The 21,804-nt window shown below is 47.8% G+C and overlaps 1 protein-coding gene across 2 annotated transcripts in view; it reads left to right on the forward strand.

The window, feature by feature from the left end:
• The window catches only part of Atg10 (Autophagy-related 10), a 64,214-nt gene that overhangs the window by 12,404 nt on the left and 30,006 nt on the right, over positions 1-21,804 (forward strand). For both annotated transcript variants that reach the window (XM_037431868.2, XM_075875817.1), the window contains exons 3-5: positions 19,891-20,007; positions 20,690-20,819; positions 21,658-21,755. In XM_037431868.2, coding sequence (XP_037287765.2) covers positions 19,891-20,007; positions 20,690-20,819; positions 21,658-21,755 — 345 coding nt within the window. The remainder of the gene's footprint in view (positions 1-19,890; positions 20,008-20,689; positions 20,820-21,657; positions 21,756-21,804) is intronic.

Consider the following 21,804-nt stretch of genomic DNA (forward strand, 5'->3'; position numbering starts at 1 on the left):
TAATTAAAGCAATTCAATGAGTTTGAGAAATGTAATCGCCGTCGCAGTTGAACCGAATGTATATACTCTCTACCCCAGGAACTACTTAAAAGGGGACATTCGGCATTCTCGATTAGACCCGAATTCATAATAACGCGCTATTAATGTTCCTCTTTAAAAAGCATCTATCATTTTAATGGGCCCAGGAGTACGGAAGGCTGTCATGCCCCGCCGTGGTGGTCTAGTGACTAAGGTACTCGGCTGCTGACCCGCAGGTCGCGGGATCGAATCCCGGCTGTGGTGGCTGCATTTCCAATGGAGGCGGAAATGTTGTATGCCCATGTGCTCAGATTTTGGTGCACGTTAAAGAACCCCAGGTGGTCGAAATTTCCGGAGCCCTCCACTACGGCGTCTCTCGTAATCATATGGTGGTTTTGAGACGTTAAACCGCACATATCAATCAGTCAAGGCTGTCATAGGATGCATTTACTCTCCGCCTCATGTGCCGTCTGGCCGCCGTCGCTGTCGGCCGCCATGTAAACGAGCAGACGCCCGTGTCTACAGCGACGACTGCACGAGTGCAGTGACCTCAGGCGGAGACGCTTGTCCGCATGGGCGCATGTGAGACCGCGCGTGTTTCAGAGCGAATAAACGCGAAACGATCTGGTTTTATAAGTGTGTGGTCGGCGGTCGCACCACAATCTATACCACGCGCTTGCATGTGTTACTTCGTTTTCTAGATAACCTGAATATACGCGACACGTTTCTATACCGTTCTCCATTTCTTTTTTATCGTCATGCTACGCATGTCTTGGTTTTGTGGTGCTCGCGATATACGATTTCTATGCGTATTTATTTAGTGAAGTGACCTCCCACATGTCTTTTAAAGGGGCCCCGAAACAGTTTCATTTAAGTAACCATGGAATGGATTCAGTAAAAAGAGCGTATTGCCTCACGAATTCAACGCCGCAAGAATTTTAAGAATCCGTCCAGTACGAGCGTAGTTACAAAGATTTGTCGCACGCTGCAATCGCATTCCCTCGTCCCGACGAAAGTGCTGGAAGCTAAACTTTTTTTCTTTCTCTATAGCTAAGCAGGGAGGGATGGCATGAGCAAAGAAAATACGTCACGAGCGCCTCGTGACCTTGGTCACTTTCTTCCTCTTTTTCTTTTTTTTCCTTCGAATACGCGGCCTTTTCACTGTGATCGTGCGCGCACGCGTGGACAAGTCGTGGCCTCTCGCGGTGATCCCTGTAACAACCGAGCGTGCCATGTTCAAATCAGCCAATGGCTGATAGATGTCTTTCTGCGAGTGATTTTTTGAGCTTCCTCCGCCATTTGTCGAGAGAAAAGAAAGCAATTTTTAGCTGACTTCGATAATTTATTGTGAATTCAAGGCCACGTGCTTTGCTATATTAGGGAGTTTTCGCATAGGGGCCCCAAAAGTTTGGGGACCTAGAGAAATAGTGTCTAGGCCGCTGCGCATGTGCAAAACCCAAACCGCGTTTGGGTTTTAGTTAGGAGACGCTATTTCACGAATTGGGCGGGAGCCCCAAAGCTTGCCCCAAAAGCTTTGCGTCAGACAAATGTGACGGCACCCACTGAAGTGACATGACCAAGAATTGGGAGAGTATCCAACGCGCCGTAGACCTTATCCGAGAACTCTTCGCTCCTTCTTGACCCAAAGCGTGCATACGCAAAGGGCTTTGGGGGCTTTGGGGCCCCTATTCGAAAAATCTTTATTATTTGGCTTGCGTGTTCTCGGCAGCCTCTACAACTAATCAGCAGCGCTTTCTAACCATGCCCAAAAAGTTTTGCAGGGCCCCTTAAAGTCAATAACTTCACTTTTTGATCACTCTACATGTACGCAGATTGCTCAACTTCTCCGGTCATTTTTTTTTTCTCAACATTCATATCACGTACGAATGGCATTATTTTTTCCTGTGTAGCACCTCCACGGATAGATTGATATGTATGGTTTAACGTCCGAAAACCACCATATGATTATGAGAGACGCCGTAGTGGAGAGCTCCGGAAATTTCGACCTCCAGGGGTTCTTTAACGTGCACCCAAATCTGAGCACACGAGCCTACATTTCCGCCTCTATTGGAAATGCAGCCGCCGCAGCCGGGATTCGACCCCGCGACATGCGGGTCAGCAGCCGAGTACCTTAGCCACTAGACCACCGTGGCGGGGCCACCACGGATTGAATGACATTCGTTGCTCCGAATGACAATTGAACCTATAGGGACGTTAACGCCTCCATGGCGACAGGGCCTTAAAAACTGCAAAGCAGAAATGCGCATTCGAATAAGCACCATTGCAAACAAAGGGGTTGATATTCCGTTCCAACAACTGATTGCAAGCTCCTGATAACTACTTCCAGCACTATTTCGGTTCAGCGAACTCTCACTTTAACGAACTTTTTTCCTGAAGTTGCCTTCCCTTGAAAATCGTTCGAGGGAAGTTTGGCTGTACTCTGCAGCGAGTGTAATAAACTTTTAGCCGGCCCTATAGGTCGCGTGTTTTTGTTCTTTCACTCCTCGACTCGTGGCACGGCGACCTTCTTCCTTTCGCTATATATATGTGTATACGTGCGGCTGCCGTTTCGTCAGCTGGCTTCCATTTCCTCAGTAGCCTGCTTGGGCCGTTTTTACCCCCGTCGCGACGCCACCGTAACCTGTCTGCGCGTCGAACTTTTCCTCGTCGTGTTTTTTTTTTTCTGCCTTCGTATGTCATTGCGAGGGTCGCAAAAAAAAAAAAAAGAAGAAGGTTGGTGCGGTCGGGGCACACAGCCATAACACTCTCAGTGGATGATTCCTTTGTGCACGAGTTTCGGAGGGCTCGATTTAAGTCCATTGTTTGTATAACATACACTTGGAAAAAACCAACTGGAAAAAAATCGGTTTGTGCCATGTATTGCATAGTCCAACAATGATTGAAAAAGAAACAAGGTAGGAAAACGAGAGCTATAGCTTCAAACCATGGTTTAACCTACTGAGAGTCGCAGCTTTGCCCGTTCTAAAGTTCATTATAGAAATGTTGTAAATTCGGAAATGTGGTGTGCTTATATGCCGGGCAGGCCTGTAGCCAGAAAATTTTTTCGGGGAGGGGGGGCAATCGTTTTCAACATTTTAGTATTTTTTCTCGCTAATTAAAACACCCGATCCATACGAATTTGGAGGAAATGGCCTGGGGCCTTCCGCCCCCCCCCCCTTCCCTAATCCTGGGAATAATGGTGGACATTGTGGGACACTTGGTGAGTGTGTTGACAGTCAGTTGGTAGGTGGGATACTATAGGTACAGTGAACTATACTATACATCACTACCAGAGGTGGGGGGGGGTTGTGGTTTCGACCCCTCCTCTCACTTCCGATGTACAACATGGACACACGTGCTGGTGTCTAAGAAAGGTTTAAGTTTCCTTCGTGTTTTATTTAATTATTTATTTTTGAAAGCGGCATAATAAAAGACAAGTTGTAGTATTGCTATGTGTCGCTTTCAGGCCTTTCTATACATATGCAAATGGTTTCGGCTCGCTTTTCTTGTTAGGCGCAGTGTCACTGAGAGAGCGCCTTTCGCAAGTCTAACAGTCCGTATACTTCGCAGTCCATTATATACGTCGACACATGACGTCACTTACGGTAATAATAATCAATTAGTTAATACTTAATTTGGGCGTTTCACGTCCCAAAAACCACTATATGATTATCAAAGACGCCGTATCGGAGGGCTCCGGGAGTTTCGACCACATTGGGTTCGCTAAGGAGAATCTAAATAAAACGCGGGGCATCTATCACCCGATGGATGGTGTGAATGTGGCCGATTGTTGTGTAGCCAGTACTAAATCCTGCTTGACCTATTGGTTAACTCAACTTTGATGTTGTATTTTATTCTGTTAGCAATTACCTTTGTAAATAGCTTGTATCCACGGATAGCAAGCTGATCGGCCTGTAATTCTTCAAGTCTTTGCCGTCCCCTTTCTTATGAATTAAGACGATTTTAGCATTCTTCCAAGATTCCGCTACCCTACCCGTCTGGAGACACTTCGTAAGCAGGATGGCGACATAAAAAAAAAGCGAGAGAATATCAATAAATAAGGGTTTAAGGCAATCTCCCCAGTGCTATTTACCGCGTGCTTAAAAGATGTTTACAAGAAGAGAGCACAGTGTATCAGGGAACAAAGGGGTGTTCAGGACGACATCATATAGTCGAAATCAAGAAGAAAAAAAATGTCATGGGCAGGGCACGTAGAGTGAAGGCTAAATAACCGCCGGTAATTAAGGATCACAGACTGTATACCAAGAGAAAGTAAGCGGGTGAAGGGGAGACAGAAACGTAGGTGGACAGATGAGACTGGGAAGTTCGCGCTTATAAAGTGGCAGCAGCAAGCACAGGACCGAGTTGACTGACGGAATATGGGATAAGCCTTTGTCCTGCGCGTCGTCAGGCTGATGGTGATGATTGTTGGGACTTCAATACCCAGAACCACGATGTGACTATGAAGCACATTGTTTTGAGGCCTTCAATATAAAGGGTGCCCCAGCTATATTTAGCCAGAGTTTAAAAATATGGCGACACATTCAATGACGACGCGACAAAATCGACGTTGCTAACCGTTGCCGGGAGTGACTCAGACTTTTTTTCGCGCTTTGATTAATTGATTTATACCCCTTTAATGGTCGAAGACGTCAAGTCGGCCACCAAAACGATAGAGACTGATCTTCTGGTCAATAAAATGGATAGCAGGCTTGCTCATCTTCTCCAAGGCTAAAAGCGCCCTCCTATAGCCAGGTGGAAAGCACACCGTATGAATTGAAGACTGCGAAAACGCATCGCAAGTCTTAACCAGCAAATAACGACTTACTGTCAGACGCTGGAAAAACAGCATTGGGACGAGATTTGCAACAAGGTGGATGGTCAGATGGAAGTTGGGGGAAAATGGAACCTCCTCAAACACCTGCTGCAGGAGACCAAATCTAAAGCCAACCAGACGCGCTTGGTGGACCGAATACTGCACTCAGAAAGGAAGGTTAAATCGGACACGGAAATAACGAAGTGTCTGGAACAGAGATACCTCCCTTTGGACACAACCCGGCCTCCTTCTGGCTACGCGCAATACACGGGATCACCAGCCTTCGAATTGGACAAGCCCTTCTAGGAAGCAGAGGTCTGGACCATCTTAAACCATCTTAATGGGAACTCCAGCCCGGGCCCGGATGGCATTACAAACAAGAGACTACGCAATTTAGACGATGACTGTGTCACCTACCTCACCAAAGAAATCAATCGTATTTGGGAAACAGGGACTTTCCCTGTGCACTGGAAAAGGGCGTCGGTTATTCTCATACCTAAACCTGGCCGGAGTCCCAGTTTTAGCAACTTACGAGCCATTTCACTGACGTCATGTATAGGCAAGGTCGCCGAGCATGTCATCAACGATCGAATATCAAAGCACATAGAGAAGACTAACCTGTTCCCGTACAACATGGTAGGTTTTAGACCACACCTATCTTTTCAGGACGTCATGAAAATGCTGAAGCATCACATCATAGATCAGGAGACAAAAGACGTTAGAGCTATTCTCGGTCTGGATCTTGAAAAGGCCCTTGACAATGTCTCGCACTCTCACATACTTTCCTCCATCTCCTCTCTCAAATTAGGAGCCAACTTTCACAAGTTCAGCACCTCGTTCTTCAGGAATAGGAAAGCCACTATACAGCTTGGGATCTCAAGTCGGAACCCTACGATCTCGGTTCCTTCGGCACCCCGCAGGGCTCAGTCGTTTCCCCACTGCTGTTTAACATTGCAATGTGCGGCCTTCTCAAACCAAGAAGGCATCAAGTTCGCCATCTACGCGGACGACATCACCATATGGAGTGTCGGTGGCTCGGAGGGCTCTGTGGAGAGCTCTCTTCAAGAGGCCGTCGATTGTGTTGAAGTCTACATAAATGAAATGGGCCACAAGCTCTCGCCAGCAAAGTCCGAACTTCTCTTATATCGACCCACGAGACGGGGACCCAAACCCAAAAACTGGCAACCACTGGCCGACATCGACATTAGGCTGCACACAGCATCGGGGCAGCGTATTCCAAGGGTGGACTTCATACGCGTTCTGGGCATGATTATCGAGGCTAATGGACAGAACGGCCGCACGATAGACCGTCTGACTTCTAAGGCGGAAGGGATCATCCGACTAATCTCACGCATTTCCAATAGTCGGGGTGGTCTCCGAGAGCACAACCTCCTCAGACTGTTCCATGCATTCTTTATGAGCCACATAAGCTATGTCGCATCTATGCACAGGTGGCAACTTCATGAAAGAAATAAATTGCACATCCTCATAAGAAAAAGCATCAAGAAAGTTCTTGGCATTCCTATGCGCACAAGCACTGAGAACCTTATGAAACTTGGAGTCCACAACGGGCTTGAAGAAGTTATCGAGGCTCAACAAATGGCACAGGTCCAGGCTTTCGATCACACCAGCGGGAAGAAAGATTCTGGTTGACACTGGAGTCAACCCCCTGACGCTCGAAGTGCAAAATACGCCACTCGATGATTATATACGCTCTCGCATCAAAGTGTGCCCCCTTCCTCGAAATATGCATCCACAGTAAAACGCGGGCAGGCGTGTCGCTCGAGCCTCCTCTCTTTTAGCTCAAGCTCACAAACACTCGTCTGTTTCATGCTTTGTTGATGCCGCCCAGTATGGCGTTTCCCCTCGCTATGCAGTAGTATCCGTAGATACTAAGGGTCAGATTTTATCCTCGGCGTCGGTTCGAACCACTTCTTCTTACAAAGCAAAACAGGTGGCCATTGCACTATAGCACTCCTTGATCCACAAAAGACTGATATTTATACGGACTCTAAATCCGCTGCTAGGGCCTTCGCTTCTGGTTCCGTGTGCAAGGAAGTTTTGAGAAAGAACCGTCGCTCACAAGGAACTCAACCACCACACTATTATTTAGTTCCCTGCTCACTTTGGCTAGAGGGTCGGAGGCCTACCCAATGTCCACGAGCTAGCCCACTCCAAGGTGCGAGGCTTCACTTACCGCGCCGGGACTTGTGCTTCTCAGACAGAGAAGTCAGGCCACAGTTTTCATTTTAGGGACATTTTGACTACCTTCAACGAAATCACGAAGCATTATAAATTAGGCCGTAGGTCCTTTCCATTGCCACACGAAAAGTTGTCAAGGCCACAGGCAATCTCTCTTCGCATGCTTCAGACGGTAACATATAGCCTCGTAACCTATAGTCATTACTCCGATATTTCAGAACTTTGTCCGGACTGCGAGAATCGCAGTGATTTTAACCGCATGCTCTGGAGGTGCCCCTCTTTACAAAGAAAAAATTGAGAATTTTCTAAGAACTCTTTTCATTTAATGCTCACGAGTCAGATTCTCATACAACAACTCAAGGCTGTCTAGAAGGCCCACGATGCGGTGGTGAGGCTGGGCCTCCCCGTGCCAACGTGGGAGCGGCCCGTGATCCTACCCCTATAAAACGGGGGTGGAATCCTTCAGGACCCCAATAAAAGTTTTTCATCCATCCATACCCCTTTAATTAACTACCTCTCGAAGAACAAAGATTGGTCAAACATTCTAACGAGAATGTTGCAGATCGGTGTGCAAAACACCCGGTTTGACAGTTTCGAGCTTTGTGTCTGTTAATTATTAGTGTTTTTCTACTAACTACTTATGCCTGCGAAATAAAATTAAAAAAAACACCTCGTGACAAACCGACTGGCGCGCCTGCCGTGATTATTGTGTTCCCTAACGCTCCGCGTACGATGGATACGTTTCTCAGTCACAGCGGCTATCGCTTTTGTGGCCGATAGCGAAACGTGTTCACCGCAAAGCCACCACAATCATTGCGGCCCTGTCGAGACAGCGCAATCGGGCAAAGGCCATGGCCGTTCATGCGTGAAACATTAGGGAGCACAAGAATCGTCGTGCGCAGAGGCGCGTGAGTGGACTTGTCACGTGGTATTCGTAATGGATTAAAAAATTCGTTCTTCGAAACTACCCTACACATGAACACATCTTTCCGTATCGCGAGCCATTCGTTTCCCCGATTGCTAAATCGGAACGCCGAAACTAATACATTGAACCCATAAATATGACAGGTTCCCGAAGTTGTTTTTTTTTTTTCGTCTTGTATGTACCCGCATATACGCATTGCTCGCTGCTGAATTATTGATGAATCTAGACCGACTAGTCTCGTCTCGTCTGCGCGTCAGTGTCAATGACCCACTCAAACTAACCGCAAACGCATGCAGTGAACTTGGTTCTACTTTGCGGCGTCATATTTTGCGGAGAGGGGGGGGGGGGGGCTTCTCTTTAGCCGATATGGTGTAGCCGCATAAAGTTTTGACGAATCCCAAACACAGAATAACTCGTTCGACAGACAGATCGCTCCCAAATGTTGTTCGGTGGCAAAGCTAATGATGCCCCTGTCGCCCTGGCAAATTTGTAATCCAAGTGAGGTAGAACTCCATAGGTCGGCGAACTCACTCATAAGTCGACTCTCTATAGGACTCACTCAGACTCAGATCGAGACGTGACTCTGAGTTTGAGTGAGTCAAGACGAGTAATATTCTGGTGAGTTTGAGTCAGACTGAGTACGGTTGAAGAAAATTTTATTGAGTGTGAGTCCGAGTGGTTATGGCTGAGGAAAATTTTGATGTGTCCGAGTGAGCCCAAAGCTAGGTACATATTTTTTGAGTGAGTCTGAGTGAGGATATCGAATAGGCTACTCAACAATCGACCACATTCATACTATCAATCAGGTAATAGAGAAATGCTCAGAATATAACACACCACTATACATAGCCTTCATAGATTACGAGAAGGCATTTGATTCAGTAGAAATATCAGCCGTCATGCGGACACTGCGGAATCAGGGCGTCGATGAAATATATATAAACATCCTGGAAGCGATCTACAGGGGATCAACTGCTACCACAGTGCTTCATAAAGAAAGCAACAGAATACCAATCAAGAAGGGTGTTAGGCAGGGGGACACAATCTCCCCAATGCTATTTACCGCGTGCTTACAGGAGGTTTTCAGAAGCCTAGAATGGGAACAGTTAGGGATAAGAGTTGATGGAGAGTACCTTAGTAACCTGCGCTTCGCCGATGACATTGCATTGCTGAGTAACTTAGGGGACGAATTACAGTTCGTGATTACTGAACTGGACACGGAAAGCAGAAAAGTAGGTCTTAAAATTAATCTGCAGAAAACGAAAGTAATGTACAACTTCGGAAAGAGCAGCGCTTCGAGATAGGTAATAGTGCACTTCAGGTTGTAAAAGACTGTCTACTTAGGGCAGGTAATAACCGCGGAGCCGAACCACGAGATTAAAGTAACTTGAAGAATAAGAATGGGGTGGAGCACATTTGGCAAGCACTCTCAAATTATGACAGGTAGATTGCCACTATCCCTCAAGAGGAAGGTATATAAAAGCTGCATCTTGCCGGTACTTAGCTACGGAGCAGAAACCTGGAGACTTACAAAGAGGGTTAAGCTTAAATTGAGGACGACGCAGCGAGCAATGGAAAGAAAAATGGTAGGTGTAACCTTAAGAGACAAGAAGAGAGCTGAGTGGATTAGGGAACAAACGAGGGTTAAGGATATCATGGCTGAAATCAAGAAGAGGAAATGGACATGGGCCGGGCATGTAGCGCGTAGACAGGATAACCGCTGGTCATTAAGGGTAACTAACTGGATTCCCAGAGGAGGCAAGCGGGTGAGGGGCAGACCGAAGGTTAGGAGGGCAGATGAGATTAAGAAGTTTGCGGGTATGAATTGGCAGCAGCAAGCACAGGACCGGGTTAACTGGCGGAACATAGGAGAGGCCTTTGTCCTGCAGTGGACGTAATCAGGCTGCTGCTGCTGCTGCTGCTGCTGCTGCTGCTGCTGATGATGATGATGATGATGATGATGATGATGATGATGAGCGAGTTCCACCCATGTTTGCCTACCTATGGTGCTATATAGTTATCTCCGGCATTGCTATGGGTCTTACCTGGATTCATGTTTACAATAACATCTACTCACAAATATTCGAAAGCAGTATATCGGTCGTATGTCATTTCAATATTCGTTGATCAGTGCCGTGAATTGCGTATAGAGGGTGTCTTGTACCCATTTCTCCCCCAAAATCTTCTGGAGAAGTTCTTGATGAATAATTTTTATGTTGTAATCTCTTTCAAGAAAAATGTCCCTGCCGATTTTCTACCACTTAAAACTCGTATTCGCAGGTACTAATCAAGAGGCGTGAAAAAGCGCCGATTATGTGAGATATTGGTGTTTAAAAGAGCACCGACACTATGATCAAACAACTAAATTCTAGGCTTATGGATTCATTAGTCGACTCACGCCGACTCACTCATTCTCAAATCGAGCTCTGAGTCTGAGTGAATCCGTGGGAGTAATATGTTGACGATTTTGAGTCTGAGTAAGTCCGGTTGCTGAAACATTTCGTGAGTGTGAGGCCGAGTGAGTCCAGCTCAGGAAAATTTTGCTGAGTCTAAGTGTGAGTGAGTCCTAAGCGCCACATATATTTCCCGAGTGGGTCTGTGTGAGTTCCACAATATTTGCCAACCTATATAGGTATATATAAGTTCAGAGAAACATGATTGTTTGAAGCTGGGAGTAATATATACACAGTAGCAGAAAACTTTAGTAGCATGAAGTGACGGGCTCTGCGTCAACTCCACCAGGTGTCCCTTATTCGGTGCTGAAAACCACTCTCTCGCTGCGACCCGGATCTGAAGCAGAGCTGGACAGCGGGTGGTCCTAATTTTGCGAGCGTATACAATCTCGTGCAATTGTTTAGGGGAAAGGGGGGGGGGCTACCGGGCAGACCCAGAAGAGGGTTTTCTATTGTGGCTCCGTGTGCATATTATAAACAATCGGGTTTGGATTCGTATTGGTTGATGTGGTGCTCTTTGACCATAGCAAAGCTGTGGTTTGCAGCTGTCTGCATCCAACCTTTCCATCTTTGTAAACGCTTTTTGTGGGCTGGTGATAGCATTGTTAAATACGGACCCTGCACCGTTTGAATATACATCTTTCCAGCGCCTAATTGCGGTATTCTTTTGGAGGCATGCAACTATGAGTCATCCCGGTATGAGTGAATTTCTTCGCGCCGGAACCGATGTGGTTCAAGTTCCGCGTTCGTCAACAAAAGAACGGTGAACTCGCTGTGGGGCAATACGACGCACGGATGCACCGCCATCTCATGCAGGTGCGCGCTTTCACAGTGAATCCACGTTTCGAGAATTGCCGTCCATCAACAGCCCGGCCCTGGGTCTCCCATTGGTCGAGTACACAGACTGAAAGTGCAATCTACATAAACTTCATGCGGTTAATTTCTTTTTATATGTCCTGTGGCACCCATTTACTGAGCTCCGCGTCAAACAGGTGAAGTCAATGGCGGCCTCGTTGGGCGTACCTTACGCGGGGGTGGATCCAGCGACTCACTTTAGGGGGGAGGGGGAGTGTCACTTTGAGTGACAACGGAGGAAGGGGCGGAATCCTGACTTATTTGTTTGTAGCAACACAAACCCTGTTTGCACAAATACTGTTAATGTGTGCTTACAGTGGTCCCGCTCATTTGTTCTAATTGGCGTCATGGTGGATGACAAGCTCTGAAGAAAGGGGGTGAGGCGTGATTTGGGGGGGAGGGCGACCGCTCTCACCCCCTCCCCTTTGATATGCCTGCCTCTGACTCTGCGGTCCTTGAGGAAAATATGCTATACGTCTGCCCCATGCTTATATACATGCAGTAATATCTTTTCCTCCGTCCTGCAATGGCACTCAGTTACTGAGCTTGGCGTCAAACAGGTGAATGGAATGGTGGCATTGTTGGGCTTATCCTGCAGTCCTCGAGGAGCATGCTATACATCTCCGTCATGCTGATATCTTCGTGTGCAACCATGCTTTATCTGTTGCAACTCGGTTAAACTCCACGTAACTTCTTTCTCTTCTTCTGGGTCCTTAGGTACGCAGTTACTGACCATGACGACAATCAGGTAAACAGAACTGCGGCACCGCAGAGCGGGCCCTGTGATACTTGAGGAATGTATACCTACTAGCCTATCTGTACGTGCCCACATAGGCGTTTAAGCTTCCTCGAATAGCTCTGCAGCATTAGTGATGCATAGCATCTACAAGAACCCATATATTGACTGCCTTTTTTGATTGATATTGGCCCAATAGACAGGGAAACCATGCATTTCAAGACGTGTCCGAGTTGTCGGTGTTCTTGTCATGCTTGTCACCATTGTCTTGTTGATGAGTTCATTGAAATGGATCTCTCGATGCGCTTGATGTGGTATACTAGCAGTGTCCAACTGAAGGTTTGTGGGGGAAAGAGGGGGGAGGCGGCATTAAGGTGGGGCAGGGAACATGCGCTCACCTTTTCCACGCGGAGTCGTCGACGCAGTCAACATTTCGCGAAACCTGAAGGGGCCCTGCAACACTCTCTCACCATGACCATGGTTGGAAACGCTGCCGATGGTATTAAAAGCGTGCGACCTATAGTCAGCTCGAAACCACGCCCTCTTCTCTCTCTGGCTCGCGCGTTCTCAGGAGCCTCGACTAGCGATCGGCAACGTCTTCTGAAGGAAAGAGGAAAGGAGGGAGATGGAGGTTAGCCATTTCTCAGACAGGCTGACATCCCTGCAGTGTGGAGAAGAAGGTGAAGGGAGTAAAAGATGACTTGAAAGAAATGTTTGAAAAATCACAGCATATCCACGCACTGAATGATGATGAGAGGGGTGAAACGTTCGTCAGTCCGTCTGCGCTTCCGTCCGCCCGTGCATCCACTCGTGCGACCGTCCGCTCGTGCATCCGTCCATTCGTGCGTACATCCATCCGTCCGTGTGTCTGTCCTCGCGTCCATCCGTCCTTGCTTCAGTCTGTCCGTCCGTCCATCTAGTGAACACTCAAAGTACCACCATCTCGCATCTTTTCTTCTTGCATTTATACGCTATAGTGGTACCATCCTGTATGGCCGGTTCAAGAACTAACAAGAGGCGATTACGACGGGGACGCTCGGGCGACGCCATAAGGAGCTTCGCGCCTAAAAAGTACGACAGACGACCCTGTTTGCGGTCTGTCTTCAGAGGCCAGTTACCCACAGGAAGCGCAACAATGCTCTCAATGCTTTGCGTGCTGGGGACGACCTCGGTCAGTGTCCTAACTCATTTTATTCCGACAATTGGCCGTTGTGTCTCCTGCACATGCTAATAAAATGTTGCAGGGCCCCTTTAACGTGCGTCGAGGGTGCCTGTATGCCGTATACCTGACATGGTAGTTCGCTACGTTCGGTTCCCAATCTTGTAAACTTTGTCTGTGATGACATCACTGGGCATTAAACTGGCAAATTATATATATATATATATATATATATATATATATATATATATATATATATATATATATATATATATATATATATATATATATATATATATATATATATATATATATAGTGTGCAGCGTGATCTCCAGGGTGTGTTCGCGGAGGCGACGGTAAGATCAGCTAGTTGTCTTCAAATTCGTTAAGCTCTTTGCGACGTTGTTTTCGATGCTCGACTCCAACACATCTGGGGTCATAGGCGCCAAGTTACTTCACGGGTTTTCTCAGCGGCATGAGATCGCAAGCGGCCTCCGTAACGATACTTTCCCCTTGTACATCCATCGTAAACGTCTCTGACCGGACCGATGTCAAAGAATTTTGTCGATGGTTGCATGTTTTACCCGAAAACTAGCGCCACAGTCCACAGACACAAGAGAGTGCCAGAGAGGCTGGCTCAGTGTTCGCCGGCGCTGCCGACGTTGGCTCTCTTACAACGGGGACCGTTAACAAGGAAGGGGACCCCCATTGACGTACACAGCGCGTGCCCACTGCGCATGTGGCAAAAGAATGTGTCCAGGAAGCGGCCAAAGAGCACCGGCTGATGGTTAAAATAAGGAAAGAAGGAAGCTAGTGTACGCCATCCAAGAAAGAATCAAGATGTTAAAATAGAAAAAGGAAAGAAGGCCTCGACGGAAGAAATGGTGAGTGCGACGAGGCCAGCGGCGGGTGCGTTCGCAATGAAAAACAAGACTGTGTGTGTGTATGTGTGCGCGCCCAGCCATACGGGAGAGACGCAATGCGCATGCGCCGAGCGTAAAATCGTACGTACGGGGAGAGAGAGGAGGTGGACTGGCCACGCGCGACTTGGCGCGCGTTCGTATCTGGCGCGTACAAGTCCTTCTCGTCCTCCACTTCCTCACCGGGCGAGGCTACAGTTATTTTCCCCTCGCCCGATAAACGCCTTGTGTGTGTGCTTTATATCTGTCGTGCGTAGCCGCGTTCTGGCCACTCGCTCTCTCTCTCCGGCGGCCTCACAGAGTTTATTACACCCGTGTGTGTGTGTGTGTGTGTGTGTGTGTGTGTGTGTGTGTGTGTGTGTGTGTGTGTGTGTGTGTGTGTGTGTGTGTGTGTGTGTGTGTGTGTGTGTGTGTGTGTGTACGCCGCCGTTCGCACACTCAGGGGCAAGTTGTTTCCTGATCCCGTGCGCTGTTTTAGTTTTGCCCTTGTTTGGAGTCTTGCGCTGTTGTTTTGTTTGCCTTCCGCTGTAGTTTGGTGCCTGCATTCGTCTTTGCTGCGTTTATTTCGGCTGTTATTTTTGATCTCGCACTATCCAAAGAAGCTTATTTTGTGTTCGGTACGGTTTTGTTTCGCGGTCTCCTTGGAAAACGCGCGTTGTTTTTTTGTCAGGCTCGCTGCCGGCTTGGCGATCGCACTGGTGGCTCCCTCCCCCTCTCTCCAACAAAACATAATCCGCATTACGTGGCGAAAGGAAGAAAGTTTGCCAAGGGGATAACATGATAGGTCGAACGAAAGAGCGCTCTGAAACTGACTGTTGCGCGTTCATCGCACGGATACTGCACAGCGATTGCGCGCTCAGGGCACGGATGGAGGTTGCTACGGAACACGGAGCCATGGAGGCTGTTGCTCCTTGGCGCCATCTATAGCGGCCTCTTTGCACTATCATCGAACTCGAGCGCGTCTGATTCGTTGTTTGATGGCGGTGAAAGGTTGATTTCTCACACGCTGGTTTGATAGAAGTTCGGGTTCACTCGGACTACGGTCGCATATGTAGCGCGGACCCATTTTTGAGATCATGTGCGCTGGCAATCTCGCAGAATTGCGACAGAAACAATGGCTGCCCGTGGGGACTGCTAGTGCCCTCTGTCATCTGCACGCTAAGGTGCGTGGCCGGCTAGCAGACGACGCTGCTGCGGCGAATCGATGCATCGAGTGAACCAACAGGGGGAAACCTTTCTGACGATAGCGTCATATGCATATGTGTGCACAGGGTATTCTGATAAGAGGGGGCAGGTCTGACTCTCTCACCGTGCCCCATATTCATTTTATTTAGGTATTTTTAAACTGTTCATTCTGTAGCACCGTATAGGCTTCATCTGTCCTTCTAACCTCACTGAGCCCTATTATATCCCATTTAACACCCTCTAACTCCTCAATAGTATAGCTAGACTAGCTCACTAGATAAGGTTCAAGCGTTAAACGTTGTCAAGTTCAGGTTCCAGGTTCAGGTACGGGGACGAATTTAAACTCGTGATTATGGCGTTAGACAAGGAGATCAGAAAGGTTGGTCTTAAAATTAATCTGCAGAAAGCGAAAGTAATGTACAACAACCTCGGAAAAGAGCAGCGCTTTGGGACAGATAATAGTCCACTTCAAGTTGTAAAAGACTATGTCTACTTAGGGCAGGTGATAACCGCGGAGCCGAACCACGAGATTAAAGTAACTAGAAGAATAAGAATAGGGTGGAGCACATTTGGCAATCACTCTCAAATTATGACAGGTAGATTGCCACTACCCTCAAGAGGAAGGTATATAAAAGCTGCATCTTGCCGGTACTAAGCTACGGAGCAGAAACCTGGAGACTTACAAAGAGGGTTCAGCTTAAATTGAGGACGACGCAACGAGCAATGGAAAGGAAAATGGTAGGTGTAACCTTAAGAGACAAGAAGAGAGCAGAGTGAATTAGGGAACAAACGGGGGTTAAGGATATCCTAGTTGAAATCAAGAAGAGGAAATGGACATGGGCCGGGCATGTAGCGCGTAGACAGGATAACCGCTGGTCATTAAGGGTAACTAACTGGATTCCCAGAGAAGGCAAGCGGTTATAGGGGGAGACAGAAGGTTAGGTGGGCATATGAGATTAAGAAGTTTGCGGGTATAAATTGGCAGCAGCAAGCACAGGACCGGGTTAACTGGCGGAACATGGGAGAGGCCTTTGTCCTGCAGTGGACGTAGTCAGGCTGCTGCTGCTGATTATTATTATTATGATGATGATGACGAAACTGTTCATATTAGGTCGTCAAATTCACTTATGATCGAGTCGACTCTTACTCACTAAGTTCGGGTCGCGAGTCGGTGTCTGAATGAGTCCGGGTGAATAATATTGGAGTGTGTTTGACCCCGAGTGAGTCCGGCTGAGAAAAATATTAGTAAGTCTGAGTCCGAGTCAGTTAGACTGAAGAAAAAAAATTACGCCATCTCCAAATAAAGGGAACCATGCGTAGATGCGTAGTAGCGGGCGTTAACGCCAACGCTGGCGGCGGCGTTGACGCTGGCGCTCATCGTGCAAAAGAGAAACCTGTAGAGGCGCAGAGCGCGCAGTGATGGGCCCGTGTTTCTTACTGGAACATGCCAATCGCTGCTAATGGGCAATGAGAGACAGAATACGCAGATTGGACAAAGAGACCCACAGTCGGCTATGATAGTTAACGTGCACCCTGCGGATTTTTGTTCAACAACGCACAGGATAAATTTCTCCCTGGCTCTACCTTGAAGGTCAAGATCCAGTGCCTGTAAATGCGGGCAATGCGGGGTGGCCAGTGAACGATTTTGTAGAGTGAGCAGTCGGTTTTTTTCTTTTTCAAATAAGAAACTCGCTAGCAGACGCTATACCTGCCAACGTTACTAGAACCAGGTAACGTTGCTACCTGCGTTGGCGTTGTGAGGTGAGAGTGGGGGCTTTTTACGAGTGATTTTTGAGCGTATTCAGTGATTTGTAGAGAGTAGAGAAAGCAATTTTTTTGCTGAATTTGATAATTTATTGCGACTTCCATCCGCGTGCTGCACTATAATATTTGGCTCGCGTGTGGTCGGGATATCGGCAACGTTTTTCGACCATGCTCAAAAAGTGTTGCAGGGTCTTTTTAAGCAGTATCGGAATCGTCGGCCATTTCTTTATCTCTTTTTTTTTCCTCATCCAAGCTTTTATTCGCTCGCACAACTGCAAGATTTGACTGAAATGCTCACAGCAGTGTCATCTTTTGGCGGTGTTTTCTTCGCAGTAACATGCAACAACTCGTATGACATAAGCAAAGACCACATAATAAACATCGGGGTTCGAGGCGGAATTGAACCGAGGTGTCCTTTGTGGCAGTCGGGTATTCTCCCACTAAGGAAACGAATGGAGCGCAAGTGCTTTGCCGCGTGGAGAGATGTGATTTATAGAGTGGCATGCAGAGGAGTATATAGAATTGCACCGTGTGGACTGTGTAACGAGTATATAGTTACCAACCGTCCAGAATTTTGTGGGACTGTCCCGACTTTTCGTGCACCCGAGTCTCACGTCGTCCTTGTTGGGACTGCTAGATGTCCCGGATTCGTTCCGGACCGTCCACTTAGAGATTTTTACGTGATCCAACGCGCCTCGCGACAAAGAACACGATGTTCGCACTAATCGCATGTACAAAACAAAGTTTTCGTAGCTGCGGCTGCGAGGGGCTCTAGCTGCTTTGGCTGAACTGCCACGTATAGTTCGACGTATTTTACGAGTACATAATTCAGCAAGATAAAGTGCTGCGGACAGCATTTAGCCAGCTGAAGTGGTTGCAGAGGCCTCAACTATAAAGAAACAACTGATCTGTCTGAAACTGATTCTGCTGGCTCACTACATGGTGGCATGACCCCCCCCCCCCCCCCTTCCAGACTTCCGTCATTGAGGAGTTGGTAACCCTAGGAACTAGTGGGTGATCGAAAGCTGCCAACCATTACACATCACACACATCAACGCAGGCGCTGACCGTGAAAACGCGGTGCTACAAAAACTCGTGACAGCACGGAACATTGATGCACGCGATGTATCCCGAGACCTAAGGGCAAGACTGAAAGTTTTATCCACCGGACACACGCAACATGCAGCCTGCACCACATGATGCTGGAGTGAAGCATCATCGAGTGAAAATGAAGAGAAAGAAGTGGATTCAGTGGAAATATTTGAAAATCAGTGGGGAAACCAGCTTGGGTGTGGGCCACTGTCCAAGGTTCTACTCTCTGCTGGTGATGCAGGTCCCTGAAAACAGATACCATTTATGAACAGGACTCGGGCGGTGGCAGTGAACTAAGGCTGCCTGAACTGAGCAGCCCACTGAAGTACGAGGAGCCTGGTCTAAACTCGTTTTTCTCTTTCTCGAGCACCAACAAAGATGATTATGATTAGGAGCCGGGAACCCCGGAAATTTGTGAGCCGCCACGCCAGTATGCGTGCGCAGAGCCGAATCCACTCTTCAGTTCTTGAGCTCGTACTCTCCCAGGACTTATAGATATCGAAAGCTAGCGTGGGTCCCAAGGCCTCTTGGGACGCCAGCGAGACGTCGCAGCACTGACCGTGACACAGTGTGGCCCACGTCTCGCATGATCTTAGTTTCTCTCAACTCTGATGCTCCCTCCAACCACCCAACGTAGCTGCAGCACCCAGTGTCTTGAGCACCGAATCATAAAACTAGTTCACAGCTTCCACCTTTGAGTCTTCATAGGCGACTGCTTAGCAGTTTTCTGCCCACCACCGGATGTACCTCATCTGCGACCATGCTATGGTGCCGCGTGACGAGGTCATTCGTGTGACGTCACAAACGTTGGCGATCTGCGACGTCATCACGTGGTGACGATCTTTTTTCATCGCTCGTTCCTGACGCCGGGGGACGCCGATGGTCTAGTTTCGTGTATGATGAGGTATCTATGGGTATCTATGCTTACTGATCCTAGCACGCAGCTATTATTTGCACGCTACAGAAGTCAGAGCGGCCTGATCGGAGTGCTTTAAACGGACAGGCAAACCACAGCACTGACCAGAAACCGCATCTGTAGAAAGTGACTGCCACTTGAAGACACCGAGACAACGAGGACGATTTTGGCAAGGTGGCAAGGTTAATACACAGGATACGCGCTTCCACATTTCAAAATGAAGGACCTTCAGTCACTCAGCCAATCAATCAATTCCGTTGAATGGACACTGAATTGAAACAACGGCTTGGTTTAGGTTCATAAACTGCTGAGAACCCCAATTCCTTAAGTTTTAACGTGATAAGTTTATTATTAAAAAAGAAAATCAAGGTTGAAGTTTCGTTTTGAAATTTGGCGACGAGCACGTGACGTCACTGATTTCAAAATGTACTTCTCGTTTTTTTTTCTCTGCGTTGGCTTGACGATATTCTCTGAAACTTAGCATCTTAGGGGACCCGCACAGATTAAAATGTAGTACTTCATTTTTACGGATTAGGTACCTCGTGGGACCCAAGACGCCGTCAAAACTTTCTACGTTATACGGTGTCTGGTGCGGAAATCATAAACGAGCGTCTTCACCCGCACTTTGTTTTCGCGCATTTACTTGTTTACCGAACGTCGTCTCGCGGTAAGGCGGTTGTTTTCAGATTTGCGGAATTTCACATTACTACTACGCAAAATATCGTTTATCTCTTTCGTGTCCATTTAAGACCATTTGCAATAAGTTAACACTTGTGTGTGTTGGAGGTACAAATGCGGTCATTGTCATAAGTATATCGTCTGATATCTGACTGTACGTGCGGTCCCAGGAAGGCGAGCCCGGATACACGTACCTGGAGAAGAGGTGCACCTTGCTCCACAAGACTTCCGGCCAGCGCGCCTCCTGGTCCGGAAACCTGCAGGGCGCGGGAGAAGACGAAATCGAGGTACGTACATACGCACAGCATCGCGAGCAAACGAGCAATGTTGAGGTAATGATTTTACTATTTGCAAACAAAGCCCAACCTTATTGGTTCTGGACCATGAGTCATCCGCCGAGGCGGTGCACCGGTTAGGGCGTTCGGCTGCTGGTCTGAAGGTCAAGGGTTCGATTCCGGTTGTGGCGGTCGCATTTTTACGGAGGCGAAATGCTATATAGTGGCTCGTGTGCCGCGCGATGGGAACGCGCGTTAAAGAACGACGGGTGGTCGAAATTCCCGGCGCCATAATCGTATCGTGGGTTTGGGACGTAAAGCACGAGGTATTATTATTATTATTATCGTCGTCCTTGTTGTTGTTGTCGTCATCGTTGTCGTTGTATATGGAGTGTGTGGCATGGCCAGTGCGTTGGTTACTCTTCACGCCATGTTTACCGCATAATCGGGTGTCTACGTAAACTGAAGCTTCCATAGAGATGATATAATCAAATTCCAGGGAATCTGCCAAGTGTTTCGCAGCGTAACTCGGTGACGTATGGGCTCTTTTTGAACGTAGCGGTTATTGCGCGCGTAAATACGTTGACCCTTTCTTCTCATAACACGTCATAGCATGCGATATGATCAAAACGACAGCGAGACACCCAAATGGAGCGCCGTCACCCTCCTTTTTTTTTTTCTCTCTCGTTCGAAGGAGGCTGCGCCAGACCCGTGCTCCGTCGAAGCACAGCACCGCGGGGAGGAGGTTCTGCAGTCCGTGTACCACGTGGTCTACAGCGCCAGCTACGGAGTGCCCGTCATGTACTTCAACGTCTGGAGACGCGGTGATTTATTATATACCTTGTTCACGTACAAGCCAAAAGGACGTCCTATACAGTCTGCATTCGTACATTTGTTTTTTAAAGTTTCGATATGCATGTGTTCTTTATTTATGCCTTCCGTAGTTTCATCGCTAGTTGAGTGTTCTACATAATTCTACTGTGTACACTTGTCTGGTTTGTAGTCAGTGCTAAGGAATGTTGCCTGGCTAGTTGGTTGAGATTGGTTGGTTGAGCGCTGCGTGTGCGTGCATCTCTCCTTTGTGTGTGTCCTTGTCGTGGTGCGCTATACCTGTGAAAATGTAGTCAGTGGCAGGCTAAAAATAACGAGTACGCTATCGCACTATTGATTGGTGTTATTCGCGTCCAAGTAGAGCTACCCTTTGCTATAGCGTAACGATTAGGTTGAAGCAATAAAAAAAAGCTGTAATCCATGCGTACACAGCATCATCCTCGCCGGTCGTCGTACGATGCCGTTGAAGTATGCGATTGTGCCTCGTTTGACGTACACTGCACAGGCGGTCTGCAGCAGCTCGGAGTGTTTTGCTTTTCCGCAGCGCGAAGTAGCAACACGGCGGAAGCACGAAAAGTAAGGGCAATGCGGCCTGGCGTGTGGAGCCTATATTTTTGTTAGGCTGTCACAGACTACAGACATGTCACCTATTGCGACGTTCCTCTGTCTCACCACAGTTCATTACTTCAACTCTTCCACATACTTCTGCAACGAACTTCTCACTTCTTTTCGGATCTCTTAGCAGTAGTCGTAACCGACACTTCTCCCGTGCATTCCTCGATTGTCTCCCTCCTTGACAACATAATTTCTCACGGATTATCTGTGACGCAGACGGCAGCCTGCTTCCTCTGAGTGACGTATGGTCGCTGATGCCGGAATGCCTGCAGGAGCAACTGAAGCATCTGCGATGGTCCACCGTCACGCAGCAGGTGTGTATTATAGAGAGTCGATTTTCTGGACACTTGTACAAGTCTGCGT

This window comes from Rhipicephalus microplus, chromosome 10 (genome assembly GCF_043290135.1).
Source record: "Rhipicephalus microplus isolate Deutch F79 chromosome 10, USDA_Rmic, whole genome shotgun sequence".
Taxonomy (NCBI): Eukaryota; Metazoa; Arthropoda; class Arachnida; order Ixodida; family Ixodidae; genus Rhipicephalus; species Rhipicephalus microplus.